We start from the raw sequence: 19,901 nt of genomic DNA on the forward strand, positions 1-19,901 counted from the left end.
GTGGGTCAGACTCCCAAGGTGCACCTTGTGCAAGCTGTAGGCATGCTGATGATCAGGAGAAGTCCCTGTGGAGGGAGAGAAGGAAGGGAAGCGGCACTTACAGCAAATCCTCTGGATGTCACAGCCAGTCTCCACTTTGAGCTGAAAGCGGGCCTTCCTTCCTACAGAATCAGTTTTGCCAGAGTTCCTCCAGTTGTCATCTTCAGTTGTGTTTTTTTTATTCTTTTTTTCTCCTCCTTTAACAAAGTGTCGCAATTTAACAAATCCAGTTTTTTGAAGTTCCTCCTTGATGCTGCTCCTTGCTTGTTTGTCGTCTCTTCCTTTGACTGAAGTCTTCTTCACTGGTCCATAATTAAAGTCCTGGGCTCTATGAGGATTCACATACGTGTGTTTGAATGAGTGAGTGTAAATGTACAAGTGTGTTTCTGTGCCAGTTTAAGCATGTGTGCGTGCACCTTGCAATGCTCTGCTGTTTCCAGCTGGGTAGGAACAAGTTGCCTGTCTGAATTGCTGACCCGTGGCAGAGAAAGAGTTGACTACTTCTAGTGTGTGTGTGTGTGTGTGTGTGTGTGTGTGCGTGTGTGTATGTGATACTGAGAGAGAAAGAGTGAGTGAGAAAGAGAGGGAGTGAGTATGGGAGGTGTTTGTGACAGAGAGAGGCAGCGAGAGTGTGTCTGTGTGTGTCAGAGTCTGCGAGCACAGGGCAGCGAAGCAGTGAGGCAAGCGAAGCCACGCTCTGCTGTGTGCAGTCAGTCAGTCCTCTCTTCTGTGAAGGCAGCGGCTCAGTTGTCCTGCATTTTATCCTGGGCAGGGCCAGGAGAAGGGTGGGGGGATGGGGCCACTGCACTCATTCATAACCATTTCAAACAAATGAGAAGCCTTACATCAAACACCATCCTCATTTTAATCTCTTACAGAAAACTTTGCTCTGTGAGAAATAGGTAGTTTGCCTTTAAACTTGAGGATTTTTTCTGCTTTTTGTGGTTACAGACACCTGGAGAGGTTCAAACTGTCTTTCAAGATGTGAACGGTGAGAGTCAAATCAGCTCGATTGCTGTCCAGTTAAACCTTTTTTGACACTTTCACTCTGCACATGGGGCAAATTAAGGGAGCCTTCCCCCCTTTTTTTAATGGTTGCTGGTTTGAATCATCAAGCAGTCAGAAACACAGAGCAGGTTGTGAGTGTTGGTAGACCTAGTCCAGATGAAGTCTGAGAGTCTTTCTGATCACCTTTGTTAATATTTCAATGGAACGGCGTCTCTGATCTTTACCATTTAATTTGGCAGAGCAGGATGGAAATGAAGAACACCTTTTTTTTGTGAGTTCACCCACTTGTCTGTTTTTAGAGGCTGTGTAATAAGCCTGATTAGATCAAGGTAAACGAGCACAGTCAATGCGTTATTTTATTAAAATTTTTAACAATATAAAGAAAACTAACAAAAACCTCTTGAATAGTTTTGAAATTTATGGAAAATTTTGTCATTTTGGTAAAAAGATTCACTTCCTTTCTTCTTTTCTTTAATCTTTATGGTGAATATAACATAGAGCCAGCAGCCAGGAACAACTAATGCGATTCAAAAGTATGCGTAAGAGCGTAGAACACAAGATGAAAAAAATTACCAATTAGCTTTGCCACTCATCTCCTTTTCTTTATTTGGGTCCTCGTTTCAATTAGCACCCTGACCTGAGGCCACACTTGTCCAGTGCTGGAGGTGTTTCCGAGGGCTTCACGTTCACAAGTGGGACAGTCACTTCACACTCTGTGGGCTTTTTGACTGCCGCTAGAGACTTGAGCCCTTTTTGCATGGCCACAGTTTGCCCCAGCTTTCAGGGTTTCATATTAGGTCATAGTACCTGGTACTGACCAGGTACTAAAATAGTAAACCGACATTTTTGAAACCCAGTAATGAGGGAAATGTCTACAAAAAACAATGTTGTGGTCCCCGAGTCTGACAAGAAGCCACAGACCGAGCAGCAGGTATATCATTGCCTGGATGTCCACCTTTGTTGTAGCGTTCTGTCACATACTTTTAATCCCAGATCGCTCAAACCATTCCTATACATGCCATTGTGATCTTGAACTTGGTGCCTGCCAGCCTCCATGTAAAGACTAGTTTCAGCATAAATCTAAAAACGTTGCTTCCATTTCTCTTCAGCTTATCAGAATTTAAAGGAGCTTTAAACGAGCTTATCAGCATCACTTAAAATAGTAAGAGGAACATGCAGACGAAGAGAAGCATCTCTCCATCTATTTTTGTCCGCTTATCCAATTCAGGGTCGTGATTGGGCTAGAGCCTATCCCAGCTGCCATATGGAGAGAGCCAGGGTACATCCTGAAGAGGTCTATCACAAGGCTAAAACCAGTCACTCTCCCATTCACACCTACAGACAATTTAGAAACACCAACCAACCTAACATTCTGTCTTTGCCCGGTCGGAAGAAGGTCTTTGTTATGAAATTGACGTAAGGTCTTTGCTTCATCATGAACAAAAGCCCCCTTTTTTTCCCTTTGCTGAATTCCCTCTGCTTACTATTCTTGGACAAAGGAAGCTCCCAGGTTGTTGCACATGTTATTTACTCTAAGCTCTTCATTGGCCTCAACATGTACTTTTACAATATTTCACTAATGATGCTCAAAACAACGTCAGACACTCCCAAAATGTGCAATACAATTTTTTTAAAAGTATTTTAGTCAAGAAGAGAAGCCCACTTAAAGTAAAGAATAATTAAATACAAATAATTATGTTTGTGTCACTGCCAAAACACAACAATACAAAGACATAAAGCCATGGACAGCAAAATGGGCAAAAAGAGTCCCAAGGAAGTCCCAGTTGTCCTTCCTATTCTGAAATTTCCTGTAATTAAAATCATACAATCATTCCAATGTAGAGCAGAACTTGTCAAAAATCTGAGCGCCTCCTGAGGTCAACAACAAAGCTCAGTCATCATGTGAAAATCAGATGTGGCAGCAGATTGCTTTGTGGCGTCTTAGAAGTACATTTTTGGAGTCTGAGCTCAGTGCCAGAGCACACACACAAGCATAACGTGTCTCTTTGTTTTAATATCTTAGCATGCAATGTCTTGATGTTTTATAGTGTGAATGTTTGATGTCAAAAACTACAGCAATTTGTGATTCACAATTATAACAGATAAGAATTGATTAAATTTCCATTTAAGCTAGTTTTGTTCAGAGTCTAGTTTATGTTTTCAATTTGTAATCCAGTCAGCATGTAGGGATGCATAATTTCTAATTTTATAGAGCAGAAACGAGCACAAGTGGAGCTTTGAAAAAATGCGGGACTGGTGCTAATGGCTTTTTGAGGCTATAGTAGTAGTTCTTAGACCTTTGCTCTAAGCATCATTGCACGAGCATGCTATCATTTCCAAATACAGACCCTGCATAAAGGAATACCATTAATTAGACATTTAAGAAGCAGTGGAAAAAATTACAATTTTAATGATGGCAGTAGCAGAAAGGTTAAAGAATTGATCTCAATTCATACTAATGTGTGTGGGCAAGAATATCTGAGCAGAATATGATGGCAATCCATCCGGTAGTGGTTGAGAACACCACAAATGCCATGCCTGGAAAGGGGAAATATCAGGTGACTGAGAAAGTCAGTGAGATGTGCCCCCTGGGGACCGTGTATCTCTGCACAAAATGTCAACGTATTCCATCTAATAGTGCTTGAGGTTGTTGTTTTTTTTGTTTTTTTTTCAAAAAAACATGGTAGAAAGACCAACCGTAAGACTAGCAATGTCATCCAAAGAGTAATGGCTAAAAAGATCCTGGATTAGTTTCCCCCTTAACGGAGTTGAGCCATGCAGCGTGGGTGTGCCATGAACTGAAAACAGTGAGAGCCGGCACCCATGGAGGATGTTCCCAAGTAGAGGAACCTAATCTCTCCCAGCAGGGATCCAAGCGGCTCTGTAAGTGTATGAATAGAGATAATATCTCTATAATGAGGCCTGTTTTGTACCATCAAAGTCTTCAAAAGGGTCTGAAATATGACCCCCTTCCTAGAACTGACAAACCCTCAGTAATAGCTCCCTATTATTAATTGTTTTGCCTTCCTGCTAAATCCTTGTCTCGCTCTTTCTCCTGTAGCTACTTACCCTTGAAATAGTGCTTTTAAGCAGCCTCACATTGTGCTAGTTTAAAACTTTGGTGTGTTTGTTATCGTTGTTTTAGATAAGAATCGTCACAGATAAAATACCTTGCTTCCTCTTATTCCAAAGCATAAAATATTAAAACACTCACCTAAGGAAGTTGTATCATACATGTCACTCAGTGGCAGTAATTGCTTATCATTTCAGAGCGTCCAAGAGTTGTTGTTCTAGAGCTAGCACAGGTGTGCTCGCTATCTGTGAGATGTAGCTGGCTGACAAATGTACGGATGCTGTCCACTGAGGACATTTGCATGTCCTGCTTCGTGACTACTGTCTATTGTCAGCAATGTTATGATAACTGATAACTGGATTGTATATCTGATGGTGTCAAAAGTTCTGAGAGATGCAGACTCACAGTTCTTCACAAGTTGTTAGGAATGATTAAACCTCTGTAGACAGATAATCTGATCTATCAGAGGCATATAAAAAAAGACACAGATGAAATAAAATCTTGATATGGAGATTGGCCCAACACCATGGTTCTCCTAAATTATTCCAAAAAGATAAACATGTAAATGCGTGGCACGAAACGTGACAGGACATTTTAACGTCTTCACATCTCAGTCGATCTTAAGAAGGACGAGTGTGGAAAATCTGTAAGAGTAGTGTGAGTACATCAGTCCATTAAAAGCCCTTAAATAAGACCACAAGATTCTTCTGAGGTCAGTCTCCCTGTAATGGACATTAATGGATATGGGATGAGCAGTTTTTGTAATGTATGGTCTTGGAGTAGAATATATATTTTAAAAAATGAATTCCGAGGTTCATGTATGGAAGTTCTATAGAGAAGCTGGGTGAAGAAGCCTGCTTTCCACACACAAGCTACCACATTTTTACAATGTAAGTGATGTAGAGTGCACACCAAGGAGAGGTTAACAAGCACACACAAAAACATGCCAAAGGCATTTAGCAATACACACATCTCTCCATCAAGTTTCCCTAACCAGGTGAAGCAGTTTCGAAAACCGCCGTCTTCAATGTGTTAAACAAATAGGGAGCCCCTACAAAGGTGTGCAAAAGAATCCACATGATCAAAGTGTATGAGAATGGCAGCCTTGTCCTGGCCTGGCCATTATCAGGCCCCATGAATGCCTGTCTTCTCCTCTTTTGTCGGTCGGGGCATTGACAGTCACTCACCCGGCAATGACTGTCACACCAGTGCAAAGAGCCAGCCGCCGACAGGGGCCAAACCACATCAAACGAGGCTGTCAAGGGGCCCTGCTCGTGAACCGTTGCAACAAACACCTCCTGATCCTCACCTACAGCTCAGTAGCAGACACCCACCGCTGTGCTCTCAGCCGCTGCCTCCACTGAGAAAAGATGTACTGCCCGGACCTCATTTCCCTCTTTGGCCCCCCTCCCTTCTCTCTTTCTCTCTGTCAAGTAGTGCTTGTGTTAACCTGCAGCCTGCCGAGACACAAAGAGCTGCTAAAGTGTTTAAGAATGCTTTATGGACGCATGACAAGGGGAGGCTGACACTGCTGGGGGTCAGAAAGTATACAGGATGTGAATGAAATAAATTCAGTTTTACTTTCAATTTGAAGTTGTGTCACACTTAATTTAAAATATATGAAAGTTGAACTTCAAAAGCTGTCTAGAAAAAGAAGACAATAATTTCCAACAGGCCATAACGAGTACTCTGGGCTTAGACAGCAGGAGAGCATGTTACGTGTTTCACTACGAGCCTCAGATTACTTCACTGGCAATAAAGGTAAGATAGAATGCAATATTTCCTGGAAGTTTAGATCAAGTAACTGCCAGAATAACTGCAGGAGTGTAAATACTGTACTACTGTACTTTAAAAGTCATACTCACCTGACTGAATTTGATGGCATTCAGTGTAGAAGCTTTAAGTTCCTTAAAGAGAACGTTAAACCAAATGTGCATTTTAATTAACATTTACACAATAAAAGATCTTATGCAAATTTGTTACATTACCCGCTTAATATTCAGTATTTAGATCTGCACACAGATGACTGATACTACAATAATGAAAATCCAAGAAATCCAAGCAGATTTTAGTATATATAACTAGTACATAGAGAATTCGGCCACATTACTGCTTATTACTCAATAATCGTGTAAGACAGTCATTTTCACCTTTGCCACCAATTTGACTTCAGGCCCCATCTTGAATGGCTGTGGTGAGACTGCCACCTACAGGCCAAACGTAATTCATCTTTTAGTACACCACACTGTGCAGCAGATAAATATTTCACCGATGCTGCTGAAAACACAGAAAATTAAGTAGTTAAAAATTTTTAGTGTCATATAAATGACATTTTTTTAAACATTTTCTCTGATGGTAAAACTTACATAACCAAATTAATGAAAATCGAACGAAAATTTTGGACTCTCTTAAAATTTCTCAGCAAAAGTCATAGACCTTCCTCAAATGTGTGTTAGTGTAACAGAACCACTACAAAGGCAGGTTTTTGGGAGTTGGAATTCCTATATTTCTGAAGGTCTTTTGCAAAACACTGCTGCTGTTCATGCAAGCCGACATACTGTATTTCTGGGATTTCCACATTAACACACACAGAGGTAGCACCATCCCATTGAAGTGGCAGATGTCGGTATCTCTCCCAACACACATCTGGTAGTGGTTGTGAGGTTCTCGGGAAGTACCGAAGTGTCCTCCCGGAGCAACATGTGTTTGAGAGGAGGAGGATGGTCAGTCAGCTAGATGCTTGACTTGCTTTAGATTATGGACAACTGCAGCCAAAAGCTTTTAAGATATTTCTTGTTCAATAGCGAACAGTCTCTCTTATATACAAGCCAGTGGTTTGAGATGCACAGTCCAAAAGTAAAGTTCTACGGCCTGACCTTGCTGCTATCTTGTACATGTATACCAACATGCCAGAAAAGTCACTCCTTTATGTTGACTGTAGGCAGTGTACATTTATCTTTGTATGGGCCTCTTTGCTCCACTGTTTGACAGTCAAAAGAGTCATGATATCAGAACTCAACCGGCTAGCACTATGAAAAGTCCATCTATTAATCGTTAAACAGAAAGAAAAAAGTATAAATTTGAATAAAATTTTAAAATTCTAAAATATTCAAGGGAGAAATAAATGAATACACATCACTTGGGAAGAAGTTGTTGTTGTCTAATTAGTGTTGGTCATTCAAATACGTTAAACAACAACGCTTAACTCGATTAGTCTGCACTCGACTCATCGAGCCTTTAACATCGAATATCGCTCCTTGCGATTAGCTTGGTCTCATTTAAGATGGCTGCCTAGTGTTCTGAAGTAACGCGGTTATTACATGTCAACATGTCTCTTCTTAGAGTTTGTGCCTTTGCCAAACTTCTGAGTCGTCGGAGCGTAATTGAAAAATGCGCTGTCCGCGTGTCTTTTGCGGACTGCTGTCAGCTGTGTGCGTCGGTGAGAGGTGGCACAGTTAGATGGATATCAGGTGAGAAAACAACAGTGTAACTGCAATGTGAGGGGCACATTTGGCGACTTTCTTTTGGGACTCTTTGTTGTATATCATTGCCTTTGTATGCTGACTGAACGCAGGGATTCCCTGTCGGATTTCGTGTTAGTAATTCAGATATTGCTGGTGATGCGTGGGCTCAGTCGGAAGCTTGGCGGTGCTTTGCTCTCCTCGTCCTTGAGGAAAACGTTGAACCTACTCCTCTGTGCAGCAATGGTAAAACTAAAGTAAACTAAATTTTAAGGTTTCACATATCAGGATATAATTATAAAGCATTTGATCCGTACCAGGTTTTAAAATGAGGTAAATGAAAGTTGAAATGAGGCGCAACACATGACACACCACACGTGTCATTATTTATTTAACAGAAATCGAGCCAAAAGCAGCTTGTAGAACCTCTATTAGCAGCAGTAACTTGAAGCAATGTTTTTTATCCGACTTTATCAGCCTGTCACATCGTTGTAGAAGAATACTGCCCCCCTGTTCTTTGCAGCATTGCTTCAGTTCATTTGTGCTTTAAGATTTAGCATGCCATCTGAACAATCTAGGGTCTGAGATAGAGCTCTTTGGGTTTGTTTTTTTTTGTAATTTCTCTGAGAATTGCAGAGAGTGGAGTAGGATCAGTTCCTTTTAAGATCATTGCTGATTTCTCTCCTCATTGTCTTGGTGTCAGCACACACCTGACAGCCAAAACCTCTGTTTTCATAGAGGTGCTCACACTTGCTCATGATCAGTTAATAAGATGCATTTAATTAATAGCAGGTGGCTGCTAGTTACCTTTTTAAATCCAATGGAAGCAAAGGTGTACGTAGATTTTCAACACACTGCTTCTGCATCTTGGCTTAGTTTCTGATAAATAAATAATGACACAGCATTTGTGGCATTTGTTGTTGTTCATATGAGATTGTGTGTGCCTAATTGTAAGAGCTGGTAAGTGTCAGATGATTATTTATTACATCCTGATATGTAAAACATAGAACTGAAAAAGCAAATACTTTCTTTATACCGTGATTGCATGTGGAGGTAAAATACAGCCCGGGGTCAATTCAATTCAATATTGCCAGGATTTTTGACGTTTTGACACGAGGGAATGGGGGCTGGTGGGAAGGTGGCGGGTTGGGGTATGACAAATTTCAACTTTAATCTCCTTCAGATTATCCCTTTAGCTAATTGGTCCGATCGGCTCTGCCATCCTGGCGGTGTGGCTCGGACGACTGTTTATGAAGGAGTTTCACCACTGGGACAGCTTCTCTCGGACTGACTCCTGTGAACCATGGTGCATAGAGAGCACTGGTAACACGGTTACTTTGCTGACATTACGCAACTGGCGATATCAGAATCAGAATACTTTATTAATCCCGAAGGAAATTAGGGTTACAGCAGGCAGCATGCTAATGGCGCACTTACAAAGGAACCTTCTGACCAACTTTACACAAACATCACATTGGGGAGACATGTCAGAAAGGTAGGCTGATAGGAGAAAAACAACGAAAATACATAACATGAGGTAAGAGGAGGAGAAAAAAAACTCCACTCAGACTGAGCTCCTAGTGGGAGAACAGTTTGATAACAGAAAAAACACCTCAGCACAAAAAGCACATGACTATCAATACACCATAGAAACACAAGACGAGCAACAGGGGCGGGTAAAGGGTGAGAGAGAGCCGGTGTAGACAGCGCATCCGGTCCTGCAGCATCTGTGCTGGTCCAGTTGACTGCCATCTTCCCCGGTAGGGCACAAGCATCGAAGGCGTTTGGAAAGGGAGGGGGGATCAGTGTGTGCATATCAGTGTATGTGTGTGTGTGTGTGTGTGTCCAGAGTTCAGCTGAGACAGTGTCCTTCGCCCCGCCAGGCTAAGTAAACAGTCTTCCAGCCAACCCAGGTGGCCTTGCATGGAATGGGGGGAACAGTCTAAACACAGTTGTTATCAGGGTGTTTTGTTCAGCTCCTGCCTTGAGGCCGCAGCTGGCGCCAAAGGGGTCTCCGCATGAAGTGATGATAGTTTTTACTTTAGTGCGAACAACTCATATGAATTTCAAAGCTGTTCTAACAGTCCAACACTGGTCTCTCAATCTCCCTTTGGAGAGCCGTGAGCTTTCTATGATGTTATCCAAACTTACGTTCCGTGATGTTGTCGTTCTTTTTGCTCAAAGAGCAGGTTCTGAGAACTCACGACTGCAGTGCACTTCCCCAAGATGTGATCGAATTTGCGCTCAAAGGTGTTGTTCGAGCTAGCCCCTCCAGATGTAATCCAGTTTTTCACTCAGAGGTCTTGTTCTGAGTATTCACGGCAGCTGTGCGTTCTCCAAGATCTTCTCCGTGCTGCACTCAATGAGCCCATTTTTAGAAACTCACGCCTCGTCCCATCATTTCAATCCCAGCGGGCAGCCTTGTGGGGGTTTGAACAGCCGGTTCCGCTTCCTTAATTCTTCGATAAGTCAGGGCCAAGCCAGCTCCGATCAGCAAGAACCCTGTTACCATGGTTCCGAATAGGTAGATATCTTCAGCAGTCAGGCTCACCCGAGCCCAGACTTCTCGTTGAGAAGGGGTGTCAATTGCATTCAGAGACCAGTTGATCAAATCCAAATCCATAATTCCTCTTTTAGGTTTTAGAGAACAGACTGTGAGAGAGTGTTCCAGGGAAAAGTAATACAAAAAAACCCACGAGACTAGACAAGGACATAAGAGGCTAAGCAGGGAAGCTAAGGGAGAGGAGGAGAGAAGAAAAAAAAAATGCAGCTTTTCTGACTCAGGCGGTGTCTATGGGCACTGTGCAGTCGGCATGTGGTCATTACCTATCCAGGCCTGTTTGGTTCGGAGGGTGTTCACGAAGGGCAAACTGTGAGAGGTCTCTGAAGCAGCACTCTCCAGCAATTGCACATAAATTATCTGGGGCCTCTCGCTTTTGGGCTTCTCCAAAAGCGAGAGGCCCAAATCACGTTCTTGTGAGGACAGACAATGTCATACCAGCCATGCCATACCAATACCAGCGTTTTATTTTCATGGGCAGGGCCTATAAGGGCACGTCTATCACTAAGCAGTGGCTCTCACAATGGATTGTGTAGGTGATTGCTCTTGGGTAGGTTTAGGGCAGCAGGCACCAGAGGGCCTGGAGGCTCACTCCACTTGTGGTCTGGCAGCGTTTGGGGCCCTTTTCAGAGAGGTGTCAATTCAGAACATATGAGCAGCAGCAAGCTGGTCTTCACCTCTCACATCTTTCCGGTTTTACAGGCTTGATGTTTCCAGTGTAGCCTAAATTGAATTGAGTCCGTGTGTGAGTGGCCTAAGTGATGGCGGTTACTCAGACCATGGCTCAGATTAGTGAGGTGGGTGGGCAGGGGTGAGATGTGAGATAAATGCTTCTGAGGAATACGCAGGAAGGCACATTCCATAGTTAGACATCTCACTGATGCTGCTCTGAGAACCAGGGTTACACAGGTAACCTAAATGTTTGCATTGTAGTTGTCTGTATCTTTAAACAATAAACAAAATGCCTTCAAAAGTGAAAAGCCAGGCCTAAGATCCAAAATAATATCTCATCATTTGTTTGTTTGTTTTATAGGAACATCTTTGCAGCTTCAAAACATAAATGTTTCATCTAGAATTCCAAAGACAGATGAAGCAAAGAAACGCGCACTGAGACAGTTTCAGCTGTTAGACGGTATGTGACTGCAGATGGCAGTTCTAGATCTTTGTGTTGTTTGTGATATGTTATTATAGTATTTTACAGGCTAATGTAGACTGTGGTGCTTTCTGTATTACTCCTTTAGTAACATTTTTGTTATGTTCCCTCTCAGTGCTTGAGGCCAGAATCCAGCAACTACAATCTGACGTCGTTCTAGATGTCCAACATGCAAAGGTGCAGTTTATGAAGGCGCCTTCTCATGGAAGAGGTACTTCATCTGGTAAGGGCCACAGAAGCATACCCCAGGAGAAAACTGATATTCCTAAATCTGGACAGACTGGCGATAAAGGCTCCTTTAAATCTCAGCCCCGCCGCTGGATAGAAAAACTAACTCAAGAGAAGAAGAACAAACTTAAAAAACAGCAGCACCTCCAGCAAAAAATGCAAATATGTGTCAAAGAGAAACTACAAACATCATCATCTAAAGGTACCAAAAGCAGCTTGATGTCCACCGGTACAACACATAAAACAATATCTACTGGAGTTAAAAAGAGCAGAGGTCATTCAAAACTGTCAGATGAAATACGAGCTGCAGTTTCTTCGACAGCTACAGCAGCTGCTGCCACTGCCATGGCAGGAGCAGCCACCGTGCCACAAAAAGCATCTAAAAAGAAACGAAAAGACTCTAAAACACATGCTCTTGAAAAAAAGGGAACTGAACTGACTGGTACTGACCCTCAGGGCACAGCCGAGGAGTTGGCTGAGGTGGAGGAGCTGGAAAAGAGACTCAATCAACAAGTAAGCCATTGGACATTGTCAAGTAAACCAGAACGCATGCAGGAGGGCAGTGTGGGAAATGCGTGTCAGGACATCAGTCTTAGCATCTGCTCATACTTGGAGGCCTGTATATTTGTCGGGGACATCGAGCGGGCACATAATTTCCTGCTCAGTCAGCACAGAGTTATGAGTCGACGAAAACATCTCAACACAGGCGTTTACAACATCATGATGAGGGTGTGGGCCAAAAAGGTGAGTTCAGAAATAAAATTCAGGAGATGAGCAAAGCAGCTAAAGGAAATTCAGACATGACTTTTATTGCTTGTGCTTTTTTTTAAGTGTAATGCGTCAAAATATGTTCTGTGACAAACATCCATGGACCTAGGGCTGTGCGATATGACCAAAATCTCATATCCCGATATAAGAATTCTATCGTCCTGATAACGATATAAATCACAAAAATGTAACATTTTCTGTAAATTCTGTGAATCTCGGGCAGCTCGTCTTGCGGGAAGTGTTTCCAGCTGCGCGTCATGTAGCTGGAGTCCAGTGTTTTAACTGATGCATGAAACTATACATTTTTAGACATAAGTTGTAAAGGTGTCCAAAGACATGCACTTAGTGGGGATAGGTTAATTGGATAACCCAAATTGTCACTAGGTGTGAATGTGCGAATGAAAGTGAGTGCGAATGGTTGTCTGTCCCTGTATGTTGGCCCTGCGACAGACTGGCGACCTGTCCAGGGTGTACCCCGCCTCTCGCCCTATGACAGCTGGGATAGGCTCCAGCGCCCCCCGCGACCCTGAAAAAAAGGATAAGCGGAAGCGAATGGATGGATGGATGGAAGTTGTAAAGGCCGCTGTATTCTTTGTGAGTATTTGTTACACGGTGTGCTGCGAGGAAAAGCCTGTTCTAACGTTTGAGTCTAAGGTTTATTTTTAGCACCTGGCGGCTCTTTTTTAAATTCTCACCCGTAAATAATCTGCTCTTTCACGTGATTCAGTTTATTTTGAAAAGTCTCAACAGGATATTGAGCTTTATAGTGAAAGGTTTACGTGGAATATAAACAAGCGGACACGCGATGCTGTTACCGTCGTTGTTGCTAACCAAAACGCATAAAATCAGGCGCTTGTCCGTCCTTAGTGTGGTTATATAAAATATAAGAGAAAGAGAGAACTTTAAGAAATTAATATATCCACTACAGTGACCATCAAAACGATGAAAAAATATTGCCGTAAACAGTTTATTTTGCGACACCACGAAACAAAATGAAACGACGATTCATATCGTTATATCGAACAGCTCTACATGGGCCCACTGGTACTTAATTGTTTAGGGCCCTTTTCAAATATCTGTGGGCAAACATGCAGTTGAACATGCTCTTATTCTCTCTGCCCTTTAATAATGATCCGAAGAAACTAAACTACGCCTCATCTTTGGTCACTAATTCTGTTGACTTTAATTTTCACTTGTTTGCTTGGTATCATGGACTCAGGATAATTAGGCTCACTGCTCTCCCTTATATCTCTTTCATTTGTAGGGTACATTAAATCAGATTGGCCGCATGTTTATTCTTTTAGAAGAGGCTGGTCTGAAGCCAAATCGTGGTTCCTACTTTGCTGCTTTGGAGTGTATGGGTCGCAACCCAAACTGCTCCCCAAAGGTTGTTTCAAGGTATGTTGCAAAGATACACACGCACAGGGATCATGTTTTTCATGTATTTCAGCACATGTGACATTTCAGAAGAGAGCTGACACTGTGTAGCAACATCAAGATTTACCAGCAGGGGTCATAATCAGCTCAGGCTTTTTACTTTTGGGTGAAATTTCTGTGAAAGTGCATTTATCTTAAGGTTTCTGCTGATGTGATAGTAACATACTTGCTCATTTTAAGAGCATCAATTGAATGTTTTTCGTGTAGTGTTCAAGGAATCATTTTCCTTTAGCCTGCAGGGCTGAAAAAATTTGATTTCTAGCTGCATGTCCTATATTCTCTTAATATGTTTTTACAAAGGTGAGCTCCTTAATACCATGCACATCTAAGAATTGTGGTCTGTTATTGTTTTATAAGTCTGTTTTGCAGTTTGGTCATCTTTTGTGTCACTGGAGAATTAAGGAATGCTTTTTTTTTATAAAACTGTGTATTAAGCTGACACCTACCAGTATTCCTTCTACTTGTACTAATCACTTTTGTGGTTTCCATGGAAATCCAGCATGGCATTATTATTATTTCCTCAACTTTTTGTCAGTTGTAAATCTCTCTATTAATTAGTGCTGCTCTCACAAGGTCGCTTGAATTTGTTTTGGTTGTGGCAGCATTTTGACACAGTCTTAATGAGACTGGGTGAGGACTAATTAAATTTCTACAAGGCAGCTGAACCATACAGATAATAACTGTAGTGTAGTTAATTTCTTCTTGGATTTTGCAAATGTATTAATCAAGGACAATCTTGACAGTGTGTAGCCCAGTTCCATCTCAGCAATAACTGGGTCATCCTGACAGATCGCTGCAAGCTGGGTTTGGATGCTATTTAAAATATAAATAAAACCAATGTGCAATTATTTGCAAATAATTTAAAACCTCTAACCCTAAAAAATGTATTTTTTCAAAAATGCATGCCTTTTAAAAATTTTATGCAGCTAAATGCTAATATTGGAGGTCACACCAGGACTTCAGGGAGGTCAGCTTAGCACCCGGAGTCTTTTACTGCGGAGCCCTGGTGGAATATATTGATACTAGCCTGCAACCAGCCTTTCTTTAAAATGTCCTCTTGATGTCAGCATATGTCGCTCCTTCACAGATGTGCCTTATGCACTACTGCACACCTCTATACATTTTTGTATAGAGGTGTGCTTTTGAAGGGTATCCTAATAACCAACCTGAGTATTGCTCTTTGTAGCAAAGAGAAAGTGGAATCCATGATTTCAAATAACATTTTATAATTTTGATTCATTACACTGTAGGAAGTTATTCCACTTCATCTTAAAAAAGTTTGGACCAAAAGTCAGCTGTTTTAACTACATTTGTGGATCCCGCTAAAAACCTTTTTCACTTAAGTGTTTCTGAGCCCATTGAATTTTTTTTTTAAGTTAGATATTATCTTTTAAATTGTGTCAATTTTAGCTGCTTTGAATCATTCCAAAATATTTTACCTGGTAGATTATAAATGCACCATTTGTTTTCACAAGATTTAATAAATTGTAGAATTTTTAAGCAGTAATCCCCTATTTAATTTTTCCTTTGTCATTCTTATCCCAAATATTTTAACAGATGCTGCTGGCATCCCATTCAAAATGTCTGTATATGTTTGAATAAGCAAGTTCCAACCTTTCAGCATGTCTTTGTTATGTTCAAATAAAAATGTGGTTTCTAAAACACTTTAAAAAACTTTCTGGAAAGAGTTATATTAATTTAATTTCTGAATTGCATGAGACTCAGAAAATATAAACTTGCTAAGCAAAGCTCACAGTTTCAGGAGAAGCCTGTATGTTGTCACAGCACCGGTGCCTGTTTGATAGCAACTAGGAGAAAATGCAGGCAGCTGGCCTGCTGCCGAGGCAGAGGCGGGGCTCATATTTAATTTTCTTTTTTCCTTTCTGATAAATCTAACATTAGTCTTATAGCAGATGAAAAACTACAGAGCACAGGGGTTGTGTTTTTTTATTATCTCTCTTTTATAATATGCAGCCCCTGTTTGAACACAGCTACATAAATGCTGTGTCCTTGATGAGAATGCTGTCTGACTACAGAAGTTATTCTGACAGCAGCTGAGAAACATGGATGATAAATGAATACAGGTATCATTCTTTATACAGAAAAGATTGACTTTTAAAATGTCCTGCTCAAACTTCCTCTTAAGGCTTTTAAGAATTCTCTGAGGTCATAAACATCCGTTTCTGTTCCAACCATGCAAACTTTGTTTGTTTTTGCCTGTCTCGTTCGGCACTGTAGCAATCAGAATTATTGTCTAAAGGCCAAGAAAAATGCCCAGAAAATTATTTTCCCAGGTGGATCATTACGGCTTTGTCATCCTGGTCCACTTAATTGATGTTTATTATTTATTATTTTTTTTACTTTTAAGTTATTACAGTGGTAACAGACAGGACCGGGGGATAGGAAAGACAAGTACAATTGGGGAAAAAGCTCAAGAAAAGGAGCAGGAAAGAAAAACAGGGGGAAGAAAGACAGAGAGAAAAGAAACAAAAAATCTGCTTGATCACCTGCTGGGAAAAAAGAGCAAGCAAAAAGAGAACAACACAGTAGGGAAACCACAGCAACAACCAACATAAGCATAACTAACAGTAAATAATGAATATTGAATGTTACTGAGCAGCACGCAAGACCGACAACCCTCACGTCACTTCTGGCTGTAATCAGTACTTTTCCAGATTTCATCTGCTTAGTCATGTCACGTGCTTTTGCTGAAAACGTGTACAGAACAACACGGACACTTAAGTCTTTGACTCTGAGGACATCACCTTAGGCAGTGTGCTCCAGTGGCGATACAGGTGGCAGGGCATTAGGGTTGGCGGTGGGTATCTGGTTGGTCCATCGATCACTGTAAGCTGATGCTCATATGACATTGTTGTTCAGCAGTGCTGCCCTCCCGCTCTGTCTCTGGCTAAGCAGCTTCTTCTTTCCCTTACCTTATTCATTATCTTTCACTACTTTTTGTTGTTGTCATTAAATCCCTGTTTTCCCTATGCCCTCCCTCCCTTTTTTTCTTTTTTTATTAGTCCAACTGCTATACTCTTCTAATACTGAAATCCCCAAAGTCTCTCCTGCAGCATCCTTGCCCTCAGTGTAACAGTGTGCTTCTTCTCTCTTTTTCTCACATGCACAGCAACATTCTGAAACACACACTCTCATCCCTTTATATTTTGCCTTTATAAGTCCTGTATCCTCCAGAGCGCTATATTCCCTAAGGTGCAGCCGAGCGGTCACAGGGCTGATTGTGCTCTGTCTTTCAACCTCTCTGCCCTCTTTGTTCCTTTGGACCACATTGCTAGCACCCAGACTAATCCTGTCTTTGTTCAGGGCTCTCTCATTTACCCAGGACAAAATTGCATCTTGCATCACAAGAGACTCTGAGGCATGAGTGAAAATGCTTTTTTTTTTTTCTTACCTCTTTGGCCTCGTTTAAAATATTCCCAAACTTTTGAGTAATATTACAGTCCCTCTTTTGTTTGTTAATCAGTGACTTCAGAACAGTGCACTTCTGATGGACCTCAATAGGTGGAAACTGCTGAGCCAGGGTTTTCTCCAGTTGCTAATTAACGTGCTGTTATTTATAATTGTCTTGAGTAAAAGGTGTGCTGGGTGAAGCAGAGCTCTGTTATCCGTGTTGTCAGTGATAAATGGGTTTTCCTCACTCCTCTCTTGGCTTTGTCATGTAGTTCTGTTGTTAACTTTAAAGGAGCACTGGTGCCAAACATGCTACCTACATTTTATATGTACATTATTTTTTAATAATATTATCACTTTTTGTCTAGCTAATAGTATCTCAAAGATGCTGCATGCACAGGACTGATAGTCTGTTATTTTGTTTTTTATTTGTACAGTTTATAGTAGCTGTGTTTCTCCTGAATCCAAGGCTTAAAATACTTTATAATATGTATTTCATAGTTTGCATATGCAGATTCTGAATTAAATATTACATCTAATAGGACTGCATATCCATAATAATGTACTCAGACCTTTTAACCCCTGAGTCGCACTAGTCATAAAGGAATAAAGCTGCAGCAGACGGAAAAAATATTAATTCACAGACCTTTTTAGGCATCGTATATCAAACTGAGTTATGGACTACTCATTACATTACACTTCTCATTTATATTCCAACAACACTGGAGTTTTCTGCATTCTGTAGTCCAGTCATGGAGTCTGCGCTCTCTCTAGGAGATTCTGTTTAAATAAACATTTCACTGGTGTCATCAGTGGCCATCTGCCTCTTGATTAAACTCATATTTTTGAGACTGACAGAAGGCTTGTCAATGCAAATACTTCAATTGATATTCTGCAACTCTTGATCAGGGCAGAAGAAACATATACAATGATGCCAGAGAGAGGTTTGTGTTTTTTATTAATCAGAGAGCCAGGAAGTTATATAATTAAGTTATCCTCTTCCCACATCAGCAGGCAGGTCAGATGTTATAAACTCGACTTGTGATCATACTCTGTGGTCTGATCCATCATAATAACCATAATCTCCTTTGAAAATGAAAATCTACCTCTTGTGTCCTCTTAGTGGCATTCCAGCTAGCTTTGTGAGTGCTCCCTGGCTAATCTGATGGAATGAAGAGGTGCTAATACCTTCTGCGACGAGTTTGAGGAACATTTTTTAAATATACAGTACTATGCTTTGCTTCCAGCACATTCATTTGGCAAGTGAAAGGTCATTGGTGTGATTCCAGCCAGAGACACAAATCCCTGTTGGTGTTGCGTCAGGAAGGGCCTTGGATGTAAAAGTTGACATGCAGAGCTACCCGCTGTGATGACTCTTTGCGGGATGGGAGAAGCCTATACTGTACTGTGCAAAGTCTTGAGCTACCCATCATTTCTTGATGTTTTACTTCCACAGAGCCAGAAGTTCTGCTAATTTAATTAAATTAAATTTCATAGTTTCTTTTTTTCCACTTTGTTGTATCAGCCTGTCACAAAGACATTATGTTTCCTTTTTGTTAGTCGAATCTATGAAAAATGCCAAAGACATCACAGTTTGGTAGATGTAAAATAGCATTTTTGCACCAACGAGGTGAGTTAAGAGCTATTGACCAAACACTTGTATGTCAGCATGGTGTGCAGTGTGTCCTTAAAAAATTGAGGAAACTAAACAGTTAAAAAGCCTAATTACAGCTGATGAGCAGTATCAGAAAGTCGTGAAACAAAATTCAGCAAAGACCTGACGCTGGACCTGAGTCGACCCATTTAAACAAACAACAACCTTTATTTGTCACTTACAATCATACAGAGTACAACTTGTAGTGAAATGCTTGTGTCTGAGCCGCGCCATTCCAGGGCTTGGTTTTAGCATGTGGGAGTCTAGCCAGGACTCTTACTGGATACCAAGTGGGAATCAAACTTGCGACTCCCACTCTGTTTGCTGAAGCCTCATCAGAAATGGGTGGCTGTGAAGAAGCCCTTTTTAAAGAGGGAAATTGGGGGGAAAAGAATGAGGAATGTTAAAATTGGTCATACTGAAGAACATTCAAGCTCAGTAGAATTGTAAAAACTCTGTTTTGGCTTATATGCTGTATTTTTTTTTTTTTTTCAAATTAAAACAGGGTTTAAATTCATTGCAAATGATTGCATTCTGGCTTTTTTACATTTTTTTTAATACTGTCACAGCTTGTCCCACTGACTAGTATCTTTAGCTTTCTACTGACATTACATAAGTAAAACCCTGTTTTAAGAGATAATATACATGTGGCACAAAGACTGTACGTTTCTGCATTTCCAGGTGTCTGAGCCAGATGGAGGAGGATGGCCTCTCTGTGGATGATCTGTTCAACCAATGTGTTTTCCGGCAAGATGAGAAGGACATGCTGCTAAAAGCCATACGCATCGTAAAGCCAGAGTATCAGCCCAGGCTCAACATGCACACAAGCAAGTGTTCTTCATTGCTGGTTCAAGACTTCTACTCAGAGGTATTACAGAGTCAGGTCTTTTGTTATCAGCGAACTTATTTACTGACAAGCTGGCACATGGGAAAATTAGATGCCCATCTTTTCTGCTGATGTCAAGATAGTGGAAGTTAAATAATTAATCCACATATGCACATGTTCATCTGGTCTTTGATCTTGACATTATCTTAAACTGAAATCATTGGAAATCATGGTGACCGCTGCATTTTTTTTTATGGTCGGATGACAGAATCTGCATCTTTGT

General features: G+C 41.1%; 1 protein-coding gene across 1 annotated transcript in view; it reads left to right on the top strand.

Annotated features, from left to right (window-relative positions):
* The first annotated feature begins 7,423 nt into the window (after positions 1–7,423).
* Positions 7,424–19,901, top strand: part of polrmt (polymerase (RNA) mitochondrial (DNA directed)) — a 52,514-nt gene continuing 40,036 nt past the window's right edge. Inside the window, exons 1-5 of the mRNA XM_085348072.1 lie at positions 7,424–7,590; positions 11,175–11,273; positions 11,410–12,266; positions 13,555–13,688; positions 19,474–19,660. Of these exons, the coding sequence (XP_085204198.1) occupies positions 7,449–7,590; positions 11,175–11,273; positions 11,410–12,266; positions 13,555–13,688; positions 19,474–19,660 (1,419 nt within the window). The 5' untranslated portion in view covers positions 7,424–7,448. The remainder of the gene's footprint in view (positions 7,591–11,174; positions 11,274–11,409; positions 12,267–13,554; positions 13,689–19,473; positions 19,661–19,901) is intronic.

This window comes from Diplotaxodon limnothrissa, linkage group LG23, assembly GCF_057381915.1.
Source record: "Diplotaxodon limnothrissa isolate DT_005_m linkage group LG23, D_limnothrissa_male_GT1.1, whole genome shotgun sequence".
Classification (NCBI taxonomy): Eukaryota; Metazoa; Chordata; class Actinopteri; order Cichliformes; family Cichlidae; genus Diplotaxodon; species Diplotaxodon limnothrissa.